At 41.9% G+C, this 24,161-nt stretch overlaps 3 protein-coding genes across 6 annotated transcripts; 2 read left to right on the top strand and 1 right to left on the bottom strand.

The window, feature by feature from the left end:
- Window positions 1-40: 40 nt before the first annotated feature.
- Window positions 41-4,110, bottom strand: josd2 (Josephin domain containing 2). 3 transcript variants are annotated; one of them, XM_058647736.1, is made up of 5 exons: window positions 3,920-4,110; window positions 3,511-3,643; window positions 2,026-2,151; window positions 1,612-1,806; window positions 41-1,400 (listed from the first exon to the last, which is right to left on the bottom strand). In XM_058647736.1, the coding sequence occupies exons 2-5, from the start codon at window positions 3,630-3,632 to the stop codon at window positions 1,289-1,291; spliced, it is 555 nt and encodes a 184-aa protein (XP_058503719.1). In that variant the 5' UTR covers window positions 3,633-3,643; window positions 3,920-4,110; the 3' UTR covers window positions 41-1,288. The 3 variants fall into 3 exon arrangements, with proteins under 3 accessions (XP_058503719.1, XP_058503720.1, XP_058503718.1); XM_058647737.1 differs by having other exon boundaries at window positions 3,511-3,639; XM_058647735.1 differs by lacking the exon at window positions 3,920-4,110 and having other exon boundaries at window positions 3,511-3,892.
- Window positions 4,111-5,357: 1,247 nt separating this feature from the next.
- ube2s (ubiquitin-conjugating enzyme E2S) lies at window positions 5,358-9,591 on the top strand. Its single transcript, XM_058647733.1, has 4 exons — window positions 5,358-5,670; window positions 6,470-6,617; window positions 7,772-7,962; window positions 8,060-9,591. Exons 1-4 carry the CDS (start codon window positions 5,668-5,670, stop codon window positions 8,423-8,425), a joined length of 708 nt encoding a protein of 235 aa, XP_058503716.1. The 5' UTR covers window positions 5,358-5,667; the 3' UTR covers window positions 8,426-9,591.
- Window positions 9,592-13,777: 4,186 nt separating this feature from the next.
- On the top strand, window positions 13,778-23,655 carry LOC131471594 (uncharacterized). Of its 2 annotated transcripts, none has more exons than XM_058648217.1 (6): window positions 13,778-14,551; window positions 16,689-19,026; window positions 19,689-19,849; window positions 20,161-20,226; window positions 20,513-20,698; window positions 21,429-23,655. In XM_058648217.1, the coding sequence occupies exons 2-6, from the start codon at window positions 18,287-18,289 to the stop codon at window positions 22,436-22,438; spliced, it is 2,163 nt and encodes a 720-aa protein (XP_058504200.1). In that variant the 5' UTR covers window positions 13,778-14,551; window positions 16,689-18,286; the 3' UTR covers window positions 22,439-23,655. The 2 variants fall into 2 exon arrangements, with proteins under 2 accessions (XP_058504200.1, XP_058504201.1); XM_058648218.1 differs by having other exon boundaries at window positions 13,779-14,551; window positions 19,689-19,843.
- The last annotated feature ends 506 nt before the right edge of the window (window positions 23,656-24,161 follow it).

The raw sequence follows: 24,161 nt of genomic DNA, 5'->3' as shown, positions 1-24,161 counted from the left end.
GTTTACAAGAAACACACACACACACACACACAATAAGAGATTCATAAAACAGGAGATTAAACTTTACTATAAATAAGTTTCAACATGATGAACCTTTGAGTTGAGGTTTACATGTGTGGTTAGTGTGTACTGGAGATTTTTTGGGATATGCATAGATCAAAAAAGACAAAGATACAAACATTAAGTTGAAGCACCAGTGTTTCTGCATGTTTAACGCCACAACTTATACAACTAATAAAGAATAATGGACTCTACATTTCAGCATTGTTTCCTATAAGAAATGATTTCAACCTGAACACAGCTGAGTCATAGCAGCATGAGTTAACCCATCACGACGAACACTATTTCCACTATTAATATGGTCAAAGCTTTATTATTACTGTGTGGACTCAACTAAACTACCATACTACAAATGAACTGTGTCCTCCTGATAAATACAGGGAAACAAATGCTGGCTGCAGAATCAGAGAAACACATTCCAAAGATCTGTACATAATGTTGTTAACGGTGAAAAATAATATGCATGATTTGTGGTAACAAAAAGACACATGCAAAGACACTGGTTTCGTCCTTCAATGTCAAACCTTCACAGAACCTGCCTGCACTAAGACACACAAAGACGCGCAGTGCTAACAAATTGTACTCTGTAAGTGCATAGAAAGTTTACAATTAACAGACGGTTCACGCAGGTGCTGCTTGATTCACGGATACATTTCCACTTTACAATCTTGTAAACACAGATTATTTGGTGACTGGGTCATAACAGTCCAATGACATCATCTACAGTATATATGAAGCAGATTCCATACAAGGTTTAAGTAATACAAAAATGAAATGTCCAGTTACCTTTGCTATGAATGCACATTTGCATGCACAAATGCTATCTACAACAATAACTGTTAAAATTCAGACATACAGCATTGTCCCAAGTATCATCAAACTTGCCCACAGTGGCTTCATACTTGCAAAATTGTTAGCTTAGATGCACCTGTTCAAACAAATGTACCAAGAGCAGGACAGTGCAAGGACAGGCTTCAAATCAGAGCAATTGTTTTTTTACAACTGTAACAATCACAACAGTTCTTCATTTTCAAAGTCGAAGCCTGTCTCTGCTTTTCTTTGGAACTCCCTCTGTGAGTATGTTTGTAGATATATTTAAGTGCATTCCCTGAAGAGGTTTTTGCAATGAGGTGTTTTTTAAGAGAAAAACAATGTCTGTCATTTTCCTAGAGGATTTTTTTTCCCCATGCTTAAGTAAAAAAAAAAAGGCATGTCCTGCCCTGAGGCATTATTTTTTGGGGGAGTCAGAGTTTAACCACGAACCGTCCTCCTCCACCTCCCGCTGGACAACCAGGAGCATTTCTGCCACGTCCTGAGAAAGCTGTTCACTGAGAAATGAGCTGGATGAGAGAAGAAGAGGAAAAGTTAACAGGAAACACACATTTGGGGCAGATTACTTGAACGTAGACTCAAAACACAAACAGTGAGGTCATCCTCATGTGACCACTCACATGAGATGAGTCACTCACTAAGACAGAGTGAGAGTTCAAACAATTAACAAAAGCCAAGTTCTAATAGAATCCAGAGCAAACACAGATTGCACATTCTTACCGTAGCTCTGCTTCTCCGCCGATACACAGGGGACTCTTCAGTTTGGAGTCCAGGTTGTAGTATTGTCCATCTACTTGGCGAACTGCGAGCCAGTGCCGTCGCCGAAGCGGGAGGGACACAATCCCGAGTGATACCCGAGATGGGACATTAAGAATAAAGCCTTGGACCTTTGACACACAAAGACTCTCAACTGACCTGTAAAATTGAATATAAAACACAGAAAGAATCTTTAAATCCACTTTTGAATATTCTTCGTTGCATTGCAATGGACTCGTCCAGTGTACCACTGCACTTCAAACCTTCAAGCTAGAAACTAGAGACTGTTTCACTTTATTACATTTGCAGGAATCACATCACAAATCTCTGCATCTACAGAAGTGTTGTGTGTTTTTGAGTCACATGTGTCTCACTCACCTGCGTTTGTCCCACCACACTGAAGCCAGTTCCCTGCTCTGTAGTGCTGCCATAATGACATTGACATCATAGTTTCCAGTGCCTAACACTGACCGATGAGGGTTCACCACACACTGTGGAGCCAGCCTGCGAGGAGCGAGTGACAGAGCAGTGAAGGAAAACCTATCTTGCACTTGGTTTTAAATTGGTCCATCAGTTGAAAGGACTGCAGGGAATCAGGAGCACTTTATGGTTTTCTCTCGGCTGCGACTCCTCACTGTACACTTAACTGCTGTATGTCCTCTGTGAGTTCAACTAGACATAACTTTATTAAGATCCCTATCACACACAATAAGAGTGATTCATTCAATCTAGGCCTAGGCAATATTATATCAATATCATGACATGAGACAAGATATCTTTTATTTGCTTTGAAATGCCTCCATAATATTCCCTGTCTTTGTGATCTGCTCCAGCCTTACGTTACCTCACAGTCACTAAGATCTGCAGATCAGCTCCTCTTAGTTTGTCCCAAAATCAAGGCTTAGGGGGGACAGAGCTTTCTCTGTTTCAGCTCATGTGGAATGAGCATTAGCCCTCTTATTGTTGTGTGCTTTATAAATAAAATTGGATTGGATTGGATATCATCATATGGTTGTACTGATGTTGAAGGATGTAATCAAATATTATATTAGGAATTGATTCAAATATTGGAAATGATATAAGACCTCCTCTTCAATTTTTGTCTGATTATTTGTGTTACAGCAGAAACATCCTTAATTTCGTTAAACACTCAAAACCTAAGAAATACAGCAGATATAGTCTAAAATGAAACGTAATAATAACTGTATTTTTATGTAACACACAAACAGAATACAGAAAAAGAGAAGTAAAAACCTCTACAAAGATACATCTTCAGAGAAACAGCCTGTGCTTGTATTTTAAGACAAAGAAAAACTATTGACATATTTTATATACAGTCAATGTAAAATCAATGTTTTGCTAGAAACTCAATTTCTCCATGGCAAATAATTTACTAGTAGGTGCAGTAGAGAAATAGAAAATCAACAGACCCAACAGTCATGACATGCATGCTGCTGATTATGTGTAATTGAATCTTCCCTGTTGTTCAAAACAATAGCAGTGTGTCAAACAGGTGGCCCGTAGTTAAGGACAAAGGCAGCAAATGTTCTACATGCTGCTTATAGAGCAGTCATAGTCAACTCCATGCAACACAGATGTGAAGCACAGGTTATACCACTCAATATTAGTGCAGTGATTCACAGGAAAGCTACATATTCACGCATGTTTCTGTTCATACAGTTAATGTTTGAGTTAATATTCCCCTTTCTTCACTTTCTGTAAAGTAATTATACATTTGATAGGATTTTGACCACTTTTTTGAACAAACTGCTATTATTCTGTACTTTGGAAGTTTTTAAGTGTTGACGCAAAGCAGCTGCGCGTGTTTCCACACAACGACAGCTCATCCACACGTTAGCCTACCGCTTGCAGATGTCATCGGCTGTCTCCTTGGTAAACACCCGCTCCTGGAGCACGTTGTTGAGTGCATGGATGGCGCACAGCTCCAGTCGTTGCTTCTCATGAAACACGTCTCCTTCGCTCATGCTAATGCTTGCTTGTGGCATAAGAAAACACACGGACACAAACAGAGAAAACGGCGACGTCAAGGTAATAAACACAAATGTTATTGCTGCTGCTGCTGAGGAGCTAACTGATGACAAACGCAGCACAGTTCACAGCCTCACTCGAGCTATTTGTGATTCAAAAGTCGTAACAGAGGCTACAAAGTGAGACTTGGCTTACTATATTCAATATCTGACAGCTTGACAGTTAGTTTCCAAAAAGTGACAGTTACTAAAGGACAACAGCTAAGTGAAGCTACGCTACTGACCTACTGATGAGGTGGTTCCTCGTCACAAAGATGCTGGAGTCTGACAGCTACTTTCACAAACCGGAAGCTGTGCCGTTGTCACGCCCATTTACGGTATGTACATAGAATGTTATGACTATAAACCAAATCGCATTAAATACTTTTCCTTATCTATTTCAAATATATTAAACGTAAAGCACAACGTGCCTCTTTGTTTAAGAACAGCGAACGTGAACGTTGTCAACACACCAGGGTTAAGCCTGATAATAACCGTTGACGTTATGTTAGGGCGCCCTCTAGTGTCCACACTGATTAATGATCATGATGTGCGCTGTGCCTGTGGTCATGTTTTTATGTTTTACCATTTCGTAACTTAAAGCCGTAATTGAATTCTTATTTGTCAACATGAACATTTTAAATATAAACAACTTCCTTGTAAAAATGATGTCACGTTCTACACACATGTGTCACGGCAGATATCTTTTATTCAATTGTAGATGAATATAATGTGAATTGTATGTCCCTGACATGGATTCGAACACATGTCACGCGTGAATGGGGTGAAGTCTGCCATCTCTGATTGCCTTGTTTTCACCTGTACTGGAGGACGAGTTTTCTTCTTGTGATTGTGACGCAGGAAAGACGATAAAACCACGTGGTTATAGATTGAGTGACTGTATTTCTTCACACATAAAGGGCCCTTTGCACTGTAGCCATTTGGACAGGACATAGTAGGAAAATCACAGGTCTAGATAATCATATTAGGGATGGCTGAGTTCCATTTAGCTTCTGCTTTGCTGTCACACTGTCCTGACTTATATGACCTGGGATATACCTGTGATCAGAAACATGTGTGCTTTTCCTGTAACTACATGTCAAAATGGCTGCTGGGAAATGGCTCATTATTTATTGATAAGTTTGGCCTGCCACACAGTATTTTAATTCAAAATCATCTTCTTTTTCATCATGGACATAATGTAATGTAGATGTTTAAAATATACAACAGACCTGCACATGTGTTGCAATCATTTGACTATCAATGGTCTGATAAGATACAAACTATTACAGATTATAAAATGAAAACTCAAAGTTCTCAGAAAGTACACAAATATAGGCTTATCTATTGATTAAACCAGGAAATGTTACAAGGACATTGTGCAAGTGAGAAGTCACACAAAAAAAAACCTATAAACATGATAGTATGTATACTCTATAGCCACTATTATTTCTCTATCACAATTAAGACATGCTATATTCTTTAATTGATGATTCTCTTGATTATCTTTTGATGGTTGTGTGACCGGGTCACCTGACCTCCATGGGTTTTTGATCTACTTTTATTGATTACTTCATTTCCTTTAGTTGTGTCCTCCTGTTTATTTGTAGCAGATGAATGTAGTCTGTGCTGCTGGAGGTGGGGGTGAGTGTTTTAAACGGGCCAATGGTTGACCGCTATCACTGCTGTTATCGTCTGCGTGTGGCTGATGGTACTTTTGACTACGACGCGACGTCAGTTCTGCATCGTGATTGGCTCAGATTTTGAGCCTGCGCGATGTTACAAACACGCTCATTGGTGGTAGGTTGGTAGGTTTAATTGTGAGTGTCGTATTTTTGTTCCTGTGTCAACGGAAAGAAGGAAAATAACAGCAGCTAGTGAAACCTGGCTAAGTTGTCATCCAAGGCATCTATTTTTCAAATATTAACGGAAAAAACCCCTCTTACCTCACGTCAGCCGACCACCTACCAGCTGAGCAGAACTCATTTTAAACATGGTAAGTTGGATAGCCGAGCTCCCCGCTAACGGCTACTAGGGGGGTAGCAGTTAGCTTGGCATTTAGCCGTCGTCAGGCGTCGAACGTTTAATTGAGGTTGTGTGTATTTACTGGAGTCTCTAGTGTTAAATGCGAATTATCACATCATTTTCTTTAATTGTTTACATTGAATATAATATAGACGACATCATTCTCTTTAAACATCACCGCAGCTTCTACATTAACGCTGTCTTATCAAGGCAAGGCTAGTGTTGCTAATGCTACGTAAAGTTATCTGTGGACTTACGTTAGATTTTTCTCATTGTTTCACTAATATTAAGTGGTTATTATGATCGAGGGAAGGCTATATGAACTTACATTAGCACGTTAACATAAAACATCTGTTAGTATACATACAGGGTGTTACGACCGTGTAAGTTTGTAGCTCACCTTTAACAGGTTTACAATTGAATCCTAAGTAATATGATTTCTGTGTTTAAAAACAGTCACACTGTTGGTTTAAAGCGGTATAATTAATTTAAAATCTCTGAATTGTTTTGTGAAATTGTCTTATTAGCGTTGTTTAGTCGAGTTTTAGCTTAATAAATGAAACCCAGATACTTGCTGAGGTTGTAATGATTTGCTGTTGCATGATGGAATATAATGCTTAGGCTACAGGTACATTTTAAACTTTTTCAATATCTTTAATTAACAATATACTAATGTTTTCAAGCATTTTAGGCTTAAATAAAGAACATTTCTGTCAAACAGTATTAAACGTGTCTATAACCTGTAAATCTATCCGTATGTTTCTCTCCAGAACTCCAATGTGGAGAATTTGCCTCCTCACGTTCTTCGCTTGGTCTACAAGGAGGTTTCTGCTTTAGCAGCAGACCCTCCTGAGGGTATAAAGATTTATCCAAGTGAGGAAGACATCACTGAACTGCACACTGCCATTGAAGGCCCAGGTAAGAATTACACAGATGGGTTCTCTGAGTCAGGGTTTGTGGTTTTTATTGAATTTTCACAAAGCACCAGTATGACGGAGAATTAGAATTGGGTACTTTTGATCCCTCTTTTACCGGACAGCAGGTGGTGGCTCTGTGTTCACTGATTATAAATATGCCATTCAGACTAATAACTATTAGAAAATAGGTGTAAAATGAAATGAATGGTATATCATCCTATGAGTCCTGTAAATTCAGAGAACTTTATTTGTCCCTAAGGAGCAATTTGAGGCACTTAGAGCAGTACACATTTACAAGAGACAAGCAGAGGGTGGCTTTTTTTTTGTAAGAATAAAAAAAAAATGTAAATATAAGAACCAGAAAACTTGATGAAGCCCCTAAACTTAATTTGGCTTTTGTCACTCTGTGTTTTCAAACGTACTGACGGCTGAGTTTGAACACCAGGAGTTTGAACTACATGTAAGCCAAAAATAAGATTGTATTCTTTGATTAAAAATAATATTTATAAAAAGAAAAATATAAAAAAAAATGTATTATAATAATTATTTAATTTAGCACATTTAATTTCAATATAACCATTGACATGAGTTATTGTGTTCATTGTTTCTCAGATGCTTGTATACAGACACTGTTTGTCAGTATCCACATACCTAATGATTAAAAAATGACCATGACCTGACTTCAAACAACTGATTTCATATATATCCCACCCCAGTTACCATTGCAGTTGGTGTTAGTGTTTTGCATGGTTTTATTGTAGAGAGCAACACTCAATTTAGGGCTTGAAATATCATGACTGTTACGTAAAAATAGATTGAGAAAGCCTCCAAGAATAATATTACTAGTTCTAATCACATAACCCAGTCAAACAGAGCTTCTTCTCTGAATTGGTTTGTCACAGGTTGGTATGAGACATTTGCAAACAGACTAAAACTCATATTGCTCTTCTCATCCCAAAGACAGTATGCCTATTGCAAATAATGTATTTATTATTTTCAAATGGCAGTGAAGTATTTCACAATGTTTAAATAATTGATCTGTAATTTCACTTCGATGTAATCATTTAATTGTGTGCTCTGTGACCCTCTTCCTTGTTGTCATTTGGCACATAGAGAACATGTTGTTCATAAGATGAATTCTTAATGTTTTGACAGAGGGAACACCATTTGCTGGTGGCATTTTCCGAATGCGTCTGGTGCTTGGGAAGGACTTCCCTGCGGTTCCGCCTAAGGGTTATTTCTTGACCAAGATTTTTCACCCCAACGTGGGTCACAAGGGAGAGATCTGTGTCAACGTGCTGAAGAGGGACTGGAAAGCAGAACTTGGCCTCCGACATGTCTTACTTGTAAGATGAACCACCAGTATTCACTGTTATGAATGTCAGCTTTGTTTCCTTCACTTATTTTAAATTCCCCATCTCTTCTTCCTTTATTTCTCCACAGACGATCAAGTGTCTTCTTATCCATCCAAACCCAGAATCAGCTCTGAATGAAGAAGCTGGGCGTTTGCTGTTAGAGGACTATGCAGAATACGAGTCACGTGCTCGCCTGCTTACAGAAATCCACGCCATGGGTGGTCCAGGCGGAACCTCTGGGGCTCCTCAGGACCCTAATGATGGCCCCCAGCCAAAGAAGCACGCAGGCGACCCTACAAAGAGAGCGGGACCCAGTGCAGCAGCTGTGCCAGCAGCTCTGGGTAATGGAGCTAACGGAGCCAGCACCACCACCAGCAATAGCATCAGTAGTAGTAGCACTAATGTAGCAGGGAAGAAAAAAGCAGATAAAAAGCGTGCATTGAGGCGACTTTAATACCTCCACAAAATTCTCAGTATATGTGTGCGTGTGCGTGCGGGTGTGTAAATATAAGTATTGAAGTGTGCTGATGTTTTGATTCCCCTTTTTCTGACTCTTTGTACCACAAATCCAGACGAGACCCACTTTGTACTTCGTACCTTACGCTTTGTTTTGCCACCAGTTTGTCGTGTTGGCATTATAGATTTGTTAATTATGTAAAAACATGGAATATTTGCTCCTCTTTGTAAACAAAGTCTACACTTTTCACAGCAAAAACTATGCCGTCATTTGCATCGTTTCCTTGGCCATCTGGATGAATGGCAGAGAATGGCCTTTGATTTCTGTCGTCTTATGAAACAAGCTTCTGTTGAGTCAGACTTGGAGAAGCTCTTTTTAATAGTGTTTCTTGGTAAATGCTGCTGTGAGGGTACTGTGTACTGCTCAGCCAGGGTCACCGAGTCTAAACCAAGATACTACCTTAATTGAAGTCAGTTTTTTAAATAAGGGTCAAGGAAAGTTATGGTAGATTATTATGCAAGACAAAGAATTAAAAACATTTTCAACTGTAGTTTTCATAATTGACCTGAATGAAGTGAAAGGATGGAAATCATTACTTGCCGTTATAGAAGACTGATGGTCACAGACTCTCAATCCCCTTTATTTTTTTTTATTTCTCTAAAATTGTTTCATTGTCCAATATTTTCAAAAGTTGTTTATAATTGACATGTCCATATTCAGCTGTCTTGTGGTTTGTGTGTGAAGACATAGATCAGTGGCTGTATGGGAACAGGGTAAGCTGCCAGATGACTCTGGAGTCATCTATTCTCTGTAATGTACAGTAATATGATTCAAACTTCCCTGTTCCCCTACTAAGCCTTATGTGATTTTCAATACCCAGTTTTCCAACCAGCCATGTGGGTACCAGAGAACACATCAGTAGCAAAACTTCCACATTTGATAGAAATTGTCTCCCTTAATATCACACTAGCAGGATTTCTTGGGCAGGTTTTCTCTCTGTTCTAAATGCATGCGGGGCCTACATTTCCCAAGGAAACACACTGAAGCGCTGTCTTAATGTGGATTGAAAAGGTGCCACTGAAACTCCTGTTATGTGCTGACCCTTTGCTGGATATTTTGTGTCCATTTTAAATTATTTAAATAAATAAAACATTGAAATATGAGGCGTGAAATGAAAGAAATGTCATGTTTATTTATTATTTTTTTTATTGTGCTACATTGCGTTCATGACTGTTAATGTGGAGGATGTAACATCTTTGATGGGAGGTGTGAGTGTATAGGTGTACACCAGCACAGCATTCAGTGTTCTGTGACGTATAATAGCGTTTCACTTTGTTTATGGTGGTCTGGTGTTCTGCAGTGATGAAATAAGGATTACGGGGATGCCAGTAATTGCATCCACCCCCAGAAAACTCGGTGAGTGAAAGTGCACCCGGTAGATTGGACCCTCTAATGAAGGGCTCCACTCCGGCCTCTGCAGCAGACCTGCAACAGCCCACCCACCTGTGTAGAAATAGCATCTTACCATGCAGGTAATTATCAGGCCCCTCTTAGTCACCTGGGGTTCCACAGAAGCCTTTACACCTTACTTAAGCCCCAATTTGGAATTGCTTTCCTCCTTTCTCACCTTGTGTCCACCTCGTTGGCTTAGCCCTTCTTATTAACACACAGATATTTTTGCTTACTTTTGTTACAACAGTACACATATTTGCATTTTTGGTCTGATATCAGAACATTAATTAAACAAGGAGTTTGGTTTCAACCTGTGGTGATTTAAGCCATGCAGACAAAGACAGTGTGCATGTAGTAGTGTGTGTAGATTAGAGCTGAAACAATTACACTGTTAATTGATTACTAAATTAACTGCAACTATTTTGATAATCGGTTTGAAGCTTTTTTCATGATAAAAACAAGATTTCTGATTGTTTTAGCTTAGCTTTAGCTAGAACATCATTTCGCGAAAATAATCGACAGAACATGACAAAAAAAACCTTCAAAACATTCACATTTAAAAAAGCTGAAAAATCAACAGTTGTTAAAAAAAACAACTCACCACAGCTTTTACATTTTCTCTGAAAATCCTTCTACTGTGACCTAGTGCCACACACATACGTCATCATAAGATAAACTCTACAGGACAAAAACTAATTGCATTCTCATGGCACAATAACTTTGTGAATAAATTAGAAAATTATAAGAAATTGTGATATGATTACTGTTGGAAATTGCAACCTCTGACACTAGTTGTTATAATATTGCAGTAATATGCTACAGAGCAGTGTGTGACTGTCCAACACTGTAGACCTATAGGTCAGCTCTATGAGGAGAGAGGCTGCTCGTGTATACACAGCCGGGCCGAGGAGGAGACATTTAGAGTGTGTTAGGAATCATGTTTTTTTTCCCCTTGTCTGTTTCCTGGTTTTTGAAGCTGTCGTGAGCACCAGTGATCTTTGTCTGCTGTCCTTACTGACCTGTAGGTGAACAGCAGGAGATCCAGCAGGTGTCATGTGACATTCTGCAATTGACCAATACCAGTCCTTCAAAGAACGCAATGACCATAGATATCAGAGCAACAGGCACGCAGACATTCAGTCCTGTAAACAAGGGTTTCTTGGAAGGTTGGATAATGGTCGATGGATTAGAGCAGGAGGGGGCTTCATACACAAAGGGATATCTCGATATTGACACAGGGTCATCAGCTAAGCCAGATTTTTAGTGCAGCTTCTTTGTTAGACACTGCGGTCTCTGTCAGTGAGTTTCTGGTCTTGTTGCCAAGGGCTATATCCACATGTATGTAGGTATCGACATTGCCCTGTGTGGCCGTGAACCATGTTTTGTTAAAGTTTCAACACGTCGCCAGATGCGTGTTTTCACTAGAAAGGCTAATGCAAGATGTCACAGTCTCAGCTGTCAGTAAACCACCAAAAAGACAGGAGCACAGCAGCCATTTTGACAGATCACAGTAGTAAAATCCCAGATTTAAATATACAAATTAAAGATGGCTGTGTTCCACTGCCCTGACTTACGTGAACTGAGCAGAGAATTTGTTAATGTGATCACCAACACCTGCTAAAACATTTGCTGCGCAAAAGGCCCACTGGGATTTATCCTGTGGGCGAGTCATATTTATATTTAGTCATTATAATTATATATATCATTTTTCTTTTTTTTTTCCGAAAATCACAAAACAAAAGCAGGTGAGCCAAAGTGCTTTTCAAAAACAGGGCAAATACAAATGATGGTGACATGATATCAGACTGAAAAGGAGTGTAAAAGCAACGTTAAACAGGCAAGACCTTTTCCAAACTTACTAAATGGTGAGAGGAGACCTACTGTCACTGAATCTTTGTATACTGTGTTTTAATGTGCGGGTGGGTCAAAATATCGATTATATCGCCAATACAGTAATCGATACACCAGATCGATGTCAGTTTCACTCGCCGGGAGTCGCTACTTCATGTCTCATCGCGATGGCACTGCTCAAGAAACTGGGGGTGAAAGCTACATTAAGAGATGCTCCATCCACGTTCAATACATAGACTTTGTGCACTTTGTTCTCTATGCTGTGAATAAAGAGAGAAATCCTGCACTTCTAACACTTCACAGATATCGTGATGTATCGCTTTCTAATCGTCTTGCGATATTGATTATCACAGAATCGTTGTATCGTGATATTATTGCCATCGCGGGCTGTGTATCGTGTATATCGTACCCTGTGATTCCCACCGCTATTTTAATGTATAAATCACATATTGCATTTCAAAAAAATTGCCACACCTGTAGTAATTTCACAATAAAACATAAAAAATACCAGATTAGATTGTTACTTGTCACAGATAACGCCTGTGAAATCCGGGGGGGGGGGGGGGGGGGGGGGGTAGTGTAACCTGGAAGAGATGAAGGTGTGAATGGCAGTCTTTTTTGGATAAGCATGATTTTCTCTTGGACATGATTCTAATCTGATAAAAGCTGTCCTTCACATTATTAGAAACCTGTTTATCAAACGTAAAAGAGTGGAGAGATTTCTAACTACTGAGGGAGAATTATTGGATCAGGGTCTAAGTTGCTTAGGATTGCTACAGATGGAGCGAATAGAATGACTTCAGTTTTGTTTTTATTGAGTTAGTAAATGTCTGATCCAGCATTTGATGTCATAAGCAGACACGAGATGAAGGTTTGTGTAATCACTGATCTCTCTTCATGTAACATTCAGGTAAAAGTTACGGATAAACGCTTTCATTCATATGCTGCACATCGTGACAAGTCAATTACAGCGTGTGATGGTGGACTGAGGCCAAGAAAGAGCCACCTTCATCACTCACAGCCCCCACATTACCTCTGCCTCCTCTCTCATGTTACACTCCTGCAGACTGACACTTGTCCCGTGCTCGTCCTAAAACCTACAGACATTTCTGAATTGACAATGTAGGTCTGGCTCTAATTGACAGTTTCGTTCACGCTCCAGTGTTAAAGCTTTTCGCCAATCCGCTTCTCTTCCCCGTTTCCATCGCTTTCATAATTGCCACCAACATAATGACACAGTTGCTGTGGCAACGGTGTCTCTCTGTGTCTCTTTTCTCTCTCTCTCTCACATTCAAAGACGATACACACACACACACAGAGGTTTGCACAGCTATTCTTGTAAGGACACTTAATTGACTTCCATTCATTTGGACAACCTTAACAAAGCTCTGTCTCTCACCATAACCAAATCCTAATGTGAACCAACCATTAGGACAGGGTTTGGGTGTCCATGCGGACTACATTACCTGGTGTTAATACCAGAAAAGGTTCTGAACAGGAAAGAAAAATTAATATATATATATATATGTACACATGTGTCTCTCTATAGTTGTGAGGATATTCATCATATTCATCATCATAATGTGTTCCCTTGCCTCAATTTCTTACTCTAACCCAAAACTAAGTCTGAGCACATTGAAGTTGTGAGGACCTGCTAAAATGTTAAAATATTCTCACAATTTCACCATGTTCTTACACTGAGGGATGTGTTCTCTCAACCTAGTAAAGACACACACACACACACACACACACACACATACACACACACACACAGGACAGCCTAAGCAGACCCTAACCTTATCCACAATTCAAATCCTCGAATTTTTAGAAATGTCTGAGGTTCTGCCTCATTAGGACCAGGTTTTGGTCTCCGTGAGGACTAGTGGTACTGACAGGGCCAGTGTTTATGCCAGAAAAGGTTGTAAAGAGGAAACAACATCGAGTACACACACTAGTCTCCCTCCCTCTCGTTTTCACAGCATTGTCTCAGCTCCGTCGTTTACTTATTGAAAAGAAGACTAACAACATCCCTGACGCCTGCATGTGTTTTTGGTCAGTGTGTAAAGTGCAGTCCTCTGGGCTCCATTCAGTTAATGAGAGAAATGAAATGGAGTTGAATAAAGATCAACGCCACCAATTGAATGGGCCTAATGACCATCATCATCAGCATCATCATCATCATCAGCAGCAGCAGCGAGCATCAGCAGCACCAGCAGCAGAGGTGAGGCTCTCATCAGCACCAGTGTGAGCGACCAATCAGAGCGCTCCTCCTCCTCTGGCGGACCTCAGTGAGGACAGTCGCAGTTAGAGGCGGTGTAACCTATGTGGCTTGGAAATGATGCAGGGAAGCAGCTTCGCTCTGTTGTAGACGGAGAAAAGTTGAACTACGGGATTTTTGCTGAGCCTCCCACTCTTGGATTTCTGCCTCCTCTTTGTAGTGGCACAGTAACTTAGTGCTGCTTTGTTTCCGTTGAATTGTCACATGTTTCAGACGATTTCAGAACACCTTGATGGACGCTGACCCATGGTCTTGTTCGTGTTTTTCTTTTCTTTCTCACCCCCCTCCTTTGCCATGATCATGGATTATCAATAACCGGATGGAGACACGTGAAGATGAGCTGATGTCCCATGATTAAAGAAGACAACTCTCGTTAAAAACAGGTGTCAGATGCAGCAACAGTTCTGGATTTTTCTGATCAGCTGCTGCTACAATAACAGGCTGCCGTCTGACAAATAAGGCTGACATTACAGTGCGCAGGCTCTCTCTCTCTCTGCCGGCGCTCTTCTCCAGCATCAGACCCCAGAGCAGCGCGCGTGCAGGTAAGACACGACTGTTATTATTGTCATGCACCTTGTTTTTTTATATATATATAGACGCAAACATCAGCGACAGCATTACAAACAGAGCTGCTTTATTCATTCACTGTTGCGCTTCGGTGTGTCTGGAAAATGAAAGGAGAAAAAAAAAAGAGAGAGAGAGAGAGAGATGAGTTTGGCGTGTGTTGAGACGCATCAGCTGAGCTGGAGGATGTCAAACAAAAACATTTGGATGAAAGCTGCGCCACAGAAACATCCACACTCTGGCTTTGTGAGTGGCAGACATGTTTTTCACCACTTAGACACTTTGATCTCGGAGAATGACCGCACGTCGTGCGACATTATCCACAGTATGATGTGAAATCCACTGATAACACATCACACACACACACACCGGCTACGGATACACACGCCCACGCACTATTAGCCCACTGATACGTATACAAGTCTTGTTCATAAGCCGCATGCTTCTCCACTGCTAGTTTTAATAAGTTAAAGCAGGGGTTGGCGCTGATTGTGAGGATCCACATCACTGATGCAAAGTCATTGCGCAGCAAATATTTGCACTGACAGGCAGCAGCACTGCTTTCACTGGAACTGCTCTTATACGTCGACATCTGTATTCACCTATCCCCCCCCCCACCCCCGTCACTCAATAGCGCGATTTCTAGAGCGTCAAAATGGAAGACAGGAGAGATTTTCTTTGTTTTTCTTTCTTTCTTTTTTTTAAAAATTTGGTTTCTAACAAACACCTGTTGAAATTGTCGCTGCACAGCTTCATCTTCCTGCCGCCAAAGTGAGGCAGCAGCAGCAGCAGCAGCAGCCGCACTGCTTCGTGCAGTGCTGGGATACAGTTGCCTGTTATGTGTCAGGCATCTATACTGAAACATTGTGTCCTCCCCTCAGTGGACATGAACCCCGCATCTTCACAGCTTTTAGTGTTTGCCCTTCACCCTTTATTCTCAATCTACCCCCCCCCTCTTTCATTCTGTACTGTGCTGCAGTAAGGAGAGAGAGAGAGAGAGAGTTGCATGAACATTTGCTGCTTGTGTGTGTGTGTGTGTGTGTGTTAACTTTCCTGAAAAGATGTTTGAATTGTCTGATATGATCATATTTTGTCCTTCACGTCTGCATTTTAAAACTGTGCCACAGCTGCATTTGCACATCCACTGAGGTGTGGTTTGAATATTTGGTCAGAAAAAAAATCATGTAGTCATTGAAGGGGGGGGGGGGGGGGGGGGGTGTAAGTTGAGCAGCACTGACAGTGCAAGGCATCGGTTCTGTGTTGTTGAGCAAAGAGATGGGCAGATGTGACTTTGAAATCCGGTTTGGTTAATGGGTGTAGATTGGATTCTGCCTTCGTTCTCTTTCACTGCCGCTTTCACTCACACACACTCTCTCTCTCTCTCTCTCTCTCTCACACACACACACACACACACACACACACACACACACAGACAGAGCTGCAGTGCTATTCTGAGAGAGTTAGCTGCTTCAACCCACGCACAGAATCTGAGAAAGAGAGAGAAAGGCAGAACGAGGCAGAAAGAGGGGAAGGAGGGAGCAAGAGGAATAAAGCAGAGGCAGAGAGTGACACAGGGAGGTTTACAGAATGCTTACTACAGTATAGTCTCTCACATGAACACAAACACACACACACACACAGCCTTTGTGCAGTTTCAGATTGTCCCCCCTTTAAGTGTTCTAATAGCAGCTGATGCACAATCTTGATTAGCACTCTTCTTGTGTGTGGCACGGACTGTATTTGCAGATCTGTTTGTGTGATGTGCTGTGTTGTATTGGTAAGTGCTGGGAGAAATGTACTTGATTCTGTGCCACCCACACACCGCCCTCCCACTCACGGTTGTCTCTGCATCTATACCTCTGGCTCTTCCCGCTCGCCACAATCTCTTTGCTCATTTAAATCCCTACCCTGCATTTATCCCTTTGCACTCTTTCTCTCTTTCTCTATCGCTGGCTTTGCAGGAGCATGTTCCTCCTGCAGCTAAACACACACACACACACACACACACACACACAGTTGGCTACCCACATTTCACAAACACACATAATGCAATTGTGTGTGTAAATAAGTGGTTGCAGAGCTTCGTTCTAATCATGTGTCTCGTTTGTGTTACAGCGGACACTCGACCAACACATTCCTCTAAACCTGAAGACGATTCTGGAAACCAAGCAGAACATTTAGAGTTGACAAGAAGAGGAAGAAACCCATCTCCTCCTGGAGAGCTCCACTGGAACATTAGCTGCTTTGTGTCTCTCATTTTCCCTGTGCTGAACTCTCCTCAGAAGGTTAGAGGAGCATGTAACACAACCAAGCAAAGGTCTCGGTGATTTCAGCATTCTGTCTCCCCCATCTGTGCCTACATTCTTTGCTACAGATAGGAACGTTTTGATAATTACATGTAATTATAATTTCTGTGGGAGACAGATCTGCCTCTGTCTATTATTGCCAACACCTCCAACACAATAACTTCACACATTTACATATTTCTCAACAAAAGTGATATTCTTTGAACCTTTGAGACAAATCAAGAAGAATATTCCGTGTCACACGGAGAAGCGCTCTGCCATTCCGTTCATGTCTGATGAGCTGTTCTGAATTCAGAGCATTTAACATCCAACAATATTTGCCTCATTTTGCAGTGTGCTTCACAGGCTGCAAAGTGTTTCCTTGGTTTTATGCTTACTCCTGATTTTCAGTTGTTACATTCTTCTAGCACTTAAGCTGGGCCTGCCTCATTATCACCCCCCCCAATCACAGTGACAGTACGTGCCAGGCGAGTACTGGTGCACATTAATCTAACCATTAGAAAAGATGGAGATTAAGCTTGTACTGTAGCTATAGATGTGACGAGTGTCCAGAACAAGTGCACGGAGAGATAAATCCCCGCTCCAGAGATACTAGACGCCATTAATGGACATTTTCCATGGTGTGTGTGTGGTCTCTTTTTTAAATTTGATTATTTAAAATGCCAAAAAGCACCAAATATTGGGAAAGAGTGATAGATTTCCTACAGTTTTCCAGAAAGGGCGATATCTCACAACTTAAATAAGTGCCAATTCTAAATGTATGCAGTGCCAAACTGGAAAAGCCATCCAGGAACAACTGTTTACATTTGACAAAGCGCTGGACATAGACTATTGTTAAAGTGCTGTGTTCGGCACAAGAATGTACGAGATTGCCATATTTTATTCAGAAAAAACTTGCCACTCATTTCTACTGGGTTTTGTGCTTGTACAAAACATAACATTTCCATTCAGCAGTGGAGCAAATACACATTCTTTTATTTAGTGGTATTTGTACAACAAAAATTAAACAGTAAAAGCATGAATATTTTTTCAGTCCGTCCCTTTTACAAGGCCGTGGTTTTCTAGCTCTGTGAGGTCATTGCACAGTTCCCTATCAGCAGTAAATTAAAACTGTTCTGATTCCATTATCTGTCATTCATGAAGACACAGACTTGTTTTGATAGATTGATATTGTTCCTGGCCTTCTCCATGACTTCATTATATAAATACTGAAAAAGAGCTGGTTTCAGATTTCATCATCTAACATAACTGAATGAAAGCACTGACACGTCAACAACATTCGGGCACGCTGTCCTTGCTTCTTGAATACTTCACATGCCGTCTTAGTTGGTTCAACTGCAAAAGCGGATACAGCATTGTAAATGCATTGACTCAACACCAGAAAATAGATGTCTTAGTCATGTAAAAATGACGCCCACCGCCAATCTCCGAGTCCTTGCTGTCTCCCTGCTCTCCCTCCTCACTGCCCCTCTCACCACTGTCGTGGAGACCTCTCCTTCCTCCCGCCCTCAGCACATCCAGCCAACAGAGAAGCCAGTCACAGAGGAGCCCAAGACCAACCCCAGCCCCTCGCTCGTGCTCCTCGCCATCCAAGCCAACATCAGGCCAGCAGCTCTCCAAAGCAGAACAAAAATTCCTGAGAAACTTCCAGAGATCTCAGAGGGAGTTCTGGAGACACCTCCAAGGCCGCTGCCCCAGGTCATGTTCCCCAAGAATGTGACTTTAGCGGAGGCCCTGGCTACTCCCTTAGGCACGTTGATAGATGTATGGACGGATGTATGCAGAGGGTATTATGATGTAATGGGACATTTTGACAGCGCCTTCAACTGCTCAAAGGAAACCTTCATCTATTGCTGTGGAACCTGTCACTACCGGTTCTGCTGCCCAGAGCGTACCCGCAAACTGGAACAGGAGCGCTGCAAAAACTACGACTCTCCAGACTGGGCCAAGCCACACACAGATACCATGTTTATACCAGACGATTCAGGTCCTGATCCAGACTTTGATCCACTGAAGCAACAGAGCCATAACACTGGCTTCGTCATCGGTGGCGTGGTCGTGTTCATGGTGGCTGTTGCCGTGGGCATCAAGGTGGTCTTCAACAAGGTGCAACAGGAAGCCAACCAAAGGGACCTGAATATGCCCAGGTGAGGAAAGTTCTTTCTCATCACATCTCACTGCTGGATTCATTTCTTTTTTTATTCCATATATAAAAACTGAAATGAAATTAGGTTTTCAGGACTCCATAAATGGCCTAGTTTCATCATTCTGGGCTCTGAATAATGTTGTTAGTCATCAGTTGGAGCATTTTTGATCTTCAATGAGTAGCCGTTGCAGAACTTGTGGTTGTTTTGATTCCTTCTGGGCTTTTCATCTCATATTATGTTAGATTGTTTTTTCTACTATTTTCTTTTCTTTTTTTTTGACATTCCATTTCATGATTTTTTATCCAAACTACCAGCTTGTTAATTCACGTCACTCAAATGCATTATATCAATGGAAAGTGTGAAATAGGAGATGAATTGTTTTCAAATGTTTTTTTCTTTTATGAAATGCTTGAAGTGAATGTGAATTGTTGTTCTCTTAGCTTGTGATGATTTTCAGCCTCAGTCCTCTCATGAATAAGACTGATCTTTTGTCTGTATAGGAACCAATCTACAGCCAGAATTAGGCGCCGTATGAACAATATTAATATATATGTACTAATTATGAAAATGCTAATCCTGAAGCATAATATTGTTTGAAGAATCTAACTGAAGCCATGTATTTATTATAGTTTAATCTCATCTTTTATTTGTTATATCATCAGAGCCCTGGTCGACATGCTGCGGCACCAGTCAAGCCCGGTTCAGCAGGATGAGAGGAACAACAGCGTAGCTCTGGCTGTTGGGGACGGGCAGGGGACACTGGGGAGAGCTCAGAAAAATCTGTACGCCCCAGGACTGCCCAGCAAGGACAACAGATGTGAGGGTTAGGAGCTTTTACAGCATGAGTGAATAGCACAATCAGACACACTTTGTAACTGCATCCTGTGAACACTGAGGCCTTTTTGTGTTCATCTCATCACCAAGATATCTGTTTAAAAGAGCAGGGAAAATAGGAATTAGGACAGAAGTGCTTATGAAAAGTGAATTTCTTATACGATCACAAGTAGGTAAATGAATGCAGATTGCTAGAAGTACATAATTGCCATGATCTTTTGATGCTAAAATAACACTGAGTGTGAAACTGCCTGACATCCATTTTGTGAGCTGATTACCTTATGTTCTTCTGATTTACAGTGGGCAATTTGCAGCACAACTTCATCCAGTCATCAGGCTCCAGTCCCAAACACACCGCAACTATCGGTAAGGCAGCTGGTGAAAATTAAGCTCCTATGCAAATTACCTGGGATCACCACAATGCTTCATTTACTAAATTCCGTTTTGTTCTCGGCTCAAAAGAAAGACAGTGGTGATGATTATCAAAGCGCTGCATGCTCGTGTTGGTTCTGACAGCAACTTAGAAATCTGTGTGTTCCAGTGAATATCAGGAGATTCACACACACTGTTACATGCAGTGAGCTCGCATCCAAAGGAGCAAATCTCATTTAACACACAGTGGTTTTCTCCCCTTCTCCTGTGGTCTCTGTAGAACGCACCCCGCGAATGAACAATGCTCAGCTGGCAGCGGGAGGCACCCTGCTCTCCAGTAAACACAACAACACCAAATCCCAGCCTTCCTTCCACCACTCCCTGCACAACCTGGCTCAGCTGCCTCCCTCCTATGAGAGCGCCACCAAGCCGGAGCTGAACAGATACTCCTCACTCAAACGCCTCGGTGAGTGCATTCATGTCCCAGAATGTCTGCCCATCACTCCTCCTACTGTGTGCTTCGTGCAGCTGTGTCATGAGCACGGACTGTATGTGAAAATGGACGTAGTTTTCTGATTCTGAAAAGAGAAGCCCAGGAGATGGGATGGAAGTGGCAGTTTTGCCACCAGGGGGCAACTCCACTGGTTGGAAAAAGAAGTCAGATGAGTCCTCTTCTCACATAACTCAGTAAACATTTTCTTGAGGAATCAACTGTCTCAAACTCTAAGTTTAGGTCTTCTTCAATAGAACATGATGCCAGATTTGTAAGTTAGGATCCCATTTACAGAAAAATGTACACATGTAAGTGTGATTGACAGCTGGTGTTGTGCAATAGGAACCTGCTTGCATGTGACAAAAAGTGTTATGGTGCCAGTCTAATCTCAAATCTCAAGGCTTCAAAATGGAGGGTTATGTCTAATTTTATATACAGTCTACACCCAGCTTCTCCCTTCAGGGGTCTCCACAGCAGATCATCTGCCTCCATCTTGTCCTCTCCCTTGTGTCCTCTTCTATTACACCAACTGTCCTCATGTCCTTTTTCACAACACCCATGAACCTTCTCTGTGATCTTCCTCTTTTCCTCCTGCCCAGCAGCAGCCCTTAATGTCCTTTGTCCAATATAATCACTATTCCTAAAGTCAGGATTTGTGATTATTTGCTTATTCTATTCACTGTGCTTCTTTTTTGGCTTCCAGAAAAAGGTCTCGATGAATACTCGTCCGGTTACTGCACTACTAAGCGCCGGCCTCACACAGCCCAGCCGGCCCTCCAGTCCTCTCAGTACCACCTCCACTGGGGCGGGGACTACACCCTCAGTGGAAGAGGAACCCTCCCCAGACACGCAGCACATCCCTGGATCCCACCACCACCTTCTGGCATGCCTGCCTCACCTACGCCTAATCCCTATCCTTTGGATCCCCCAGAACCACAGTACAACCCCAACTACGACACTCTCTCCAAGCCCCCAAGGAAAGTTAAGTCCACTGATCAGCTGCTCAACATGGGGGATGTCCCGGGTAACACAGGGACTCTGTCCAGGCTGTCCAAGAACCAGCAACACCAGTACTACAAAGCCATGGCTGCCTCCAACAAGAACTCCAACACACAGACCCTCACTCGCAAGGCCCAGGACAGGCAGGACAGACAGGACAGGCAGGACAGGCAGGACAGGCAGGACAGACAGGACAGACAGGACAGGCAGGACAGACAGGAGAGACAAGACAGGCAGGACAGGCAGGATAGACAGGAACGGCTGCTCATGTCACCAGACCATCTGGAGGACCGGATGGGGGTTAGTGGGATGGGTGTCATGGATCCATACGCCCACACAGGAGGGATTGTCCCCACACTGCCTCGCCAGCAGAAGGCCCAGTCCCAGCAGAACGTCTGCGCCACGCCCTCCCTTGACCGGCATCACATGATCAAGATGAACTCTCACCCCACGTCTGGAAGAGAGCAGGAGAGGACCACGCCGATGACAGGGCACATGAGTGGGGGCATGGGCTGGGCGGGGGAGATGCCCGGGGCAGGGGTAGTCATGGGAACAGGAACACTAGGGGGCCACAGCGCCAGGAGGATGGCTTTCGCAGCAAAGAGGCAGAACACCATTGAGCAGCTACATTTCATACCAGGAGGTGGGGGGTCAGGAGGAAGTGGAGGCAGTCAGGGTATCAGGACGGGGAGTAAAAATGAGGTGACAGTGTGAGGTGTGTGACTAGAGTAGAGTTTGTTAGTTATGGGAGTAGCTCACCTTTCTGCATTTAACTATTAGATCTACAACTACATTAACTAAAACTAGAAGTATCAAGTATAGTAACAGTATAACGTGTTTAGGCTCTTCAAATTAGTGTTATCTTGTAATGAATGAAATAGCTTAAATATATTGACTTAATACAAATCTAGGTAGGGAGTATCTGTCCCAATTATGTGATAGCCTACATCAGCCATATTTTGTAAGAGAATTTGCCATATTGCCATATACAGCGGTGCCATTACTTGTAGAAAGACTGACTAGAAGATTGAAACGAAACCAACAGAAGTGACGTTCATAATTTTGTTTTTCATGTTTTTCAAAAAGTACTCAGGAGCCATATTAGATAGGGAACCAGATGATATCAAAAACGAGGCTGATGAAGAGGAGGACCATGTGGAGCACTGTATCACAGACTTTCATAACGAAATGAGCGGAACTGCTCGTCTGTCGACCTGCTCGGCCCTCGCAGTAAAGATTTATTAGACTGAAACTCATGGGTAAAGACGCCCGGAGGACCAGATGAGCCTGAACGAACGTTGCGCCCGTGAGGGATTCTGGAGATCTTAGACTCTGCTAAACTGACCTCATCCTGACACAAGGAGACAGAACTGCTTTTTGTTGCTTCCTATGTAAATGAGCAGACAAGGTGGGGACTGTTTCTGTCTGGGACTCAGCAGCCTGACACCAACGGCAGGACTCTGTGTCCGATTTAAACTGCAGATGTGCCCACATTACAAATTTGACGCCTGGGTTGCCTAGTTTTCCATGTGACCTTAGATTAAATCCCAGAGGACCACACACTCTGATCACTGTTACACTGCAGAAGTGTAAGATGACATTAGATTATGTCTTGGGTAATTTTTCTACAGTGTTCCCTACTATAGATCAGGACCTAACTGTAAAAACAATGGGCTATGAAATGATTTAGAGCCATCAATATTACAATATATATCTATATATCTATATATAGATATATATATATAAAACTGATATAAACACACAAGTCAAGAGATAACAGAAGAGACGTGTGTGTTCACTTTACAAACACAAAGGCCACCTGCTGTAATGCAGGTTGTGTATGAAGAGCAAAGGTTTTTCTACAGAGCACAAATGAATTAGACCATGACGCAGAGGTTGCACTTACACAACTGTCCTTCAAAGCCATTTATGTCGATACAAAGAAAATACCACAGAAGAAGCTGGTCTGACAATCACCATTTTATTCTTCTCACCAGGTGACAAATTACAAGTGTGATATTTTGTACAGTCTAAGGATTGGCTTCAGAGCAAGCCAGAAACATCAGAGTCAGGAGCAAGGGCAGCCTGAGTGAGGCCTTCTCCTGCGTGGCTCCTTCTGCCATAAGAGACTCGGATGGTTAGGAAGCCCGTCCCATCCTCAAGACAAAGACCTTGCTGTATCATATCGCACTGCAGCCAGTATGAGTTTAAAAAAAGAAAAGAGAAAAAAAATCTTCATCAATAACAATGCTTATCAATACTAAGGGCTATCCTATTCTATATACTGTAGTATGTGATATCTGTGGTCCATATAAAATGCTATCTCTTTCTCTTGATTTTGTGTTGATATTGTCACGATGTATTGAGTATTAATGTGTAGAAAAGAAAACAACAAAAAAAACAAGAGCAATTAAAGCACAGTTCAAAGAGAAACGGA

Source organism: Solea solea, chromosome 13 (assembly GCF_958295425.1).
Source record: "Solea solea chromosome 13, fSolSol10.1, whole genome shotgun sequence".
NCBI lineage: Eukaryota > Metazoa > Chordata > Actinopteri > Pleuronectiformes > Soleidae > Solea > Solea solea.
The sequence above is the reverse complement of the archived record's forward strand: the minus strand, read 5'-3'. Positions and strand labels throughout refer to the sequence as shown.

Coding starts and splice junctions, on each gene's coding strand:
- LOC131471594 (XM_058648217.1), top strand. CDS start 18,287: ATGACGCCCACCGCCAATCTCCGAGTCCTTGCTGTCTCCCTGCTCTCC. Junction 19,027..19,688: donor AGGGACCTGAATATGCCCAG/GTGAGGAAAGTT, acceptor TTATATCATCAG/AGCCCTGGTCGACATGCTGC. Junction 20,227..20,512: donor CAAACACACCGCAACTATCG/GTAAGGCAGCTG, acceptor TGGTCTCTGTAG/AACGCACCCCGCGAATGAAC.
- ube2s (XM_058647733.1), top strand. Junction 6,618..7,771: donor CACTGCCATTGAAGGCCCAG/GTAAGAATTACA, acceptor ATGTTTTGACAG/AGGGAACACCATTTGCTGGT. Junction 7,963..8,059: donor GCCTCCGACATGTCTTACTT/GTAAGATGAACC, acceptor ATTTCTCCACAG/ACGATCAAGTGTCTTCTTAT.
- josd2 (XM_058647735.1), bottom strand. CDS start 3,653: ATGCCACAAGCAAGCATTAGCATGAGCGAAGGAGACGTGTTTCATGAG. Junction 1,807..2,025: donor GTGTGGTGGGACAAACGCAG/GTGAGTGAGACA, acceptor TCAATTTTACAG/GTCAGTTGAGAGTCTTTGTG. Junction 1,401..1,611: donor GGCGGAGAAGCAGAGCTACG/GTAAGAATGTGC, acceptor TCTCTCATCCAG/CTCATTTCTCAGTGAACAGC.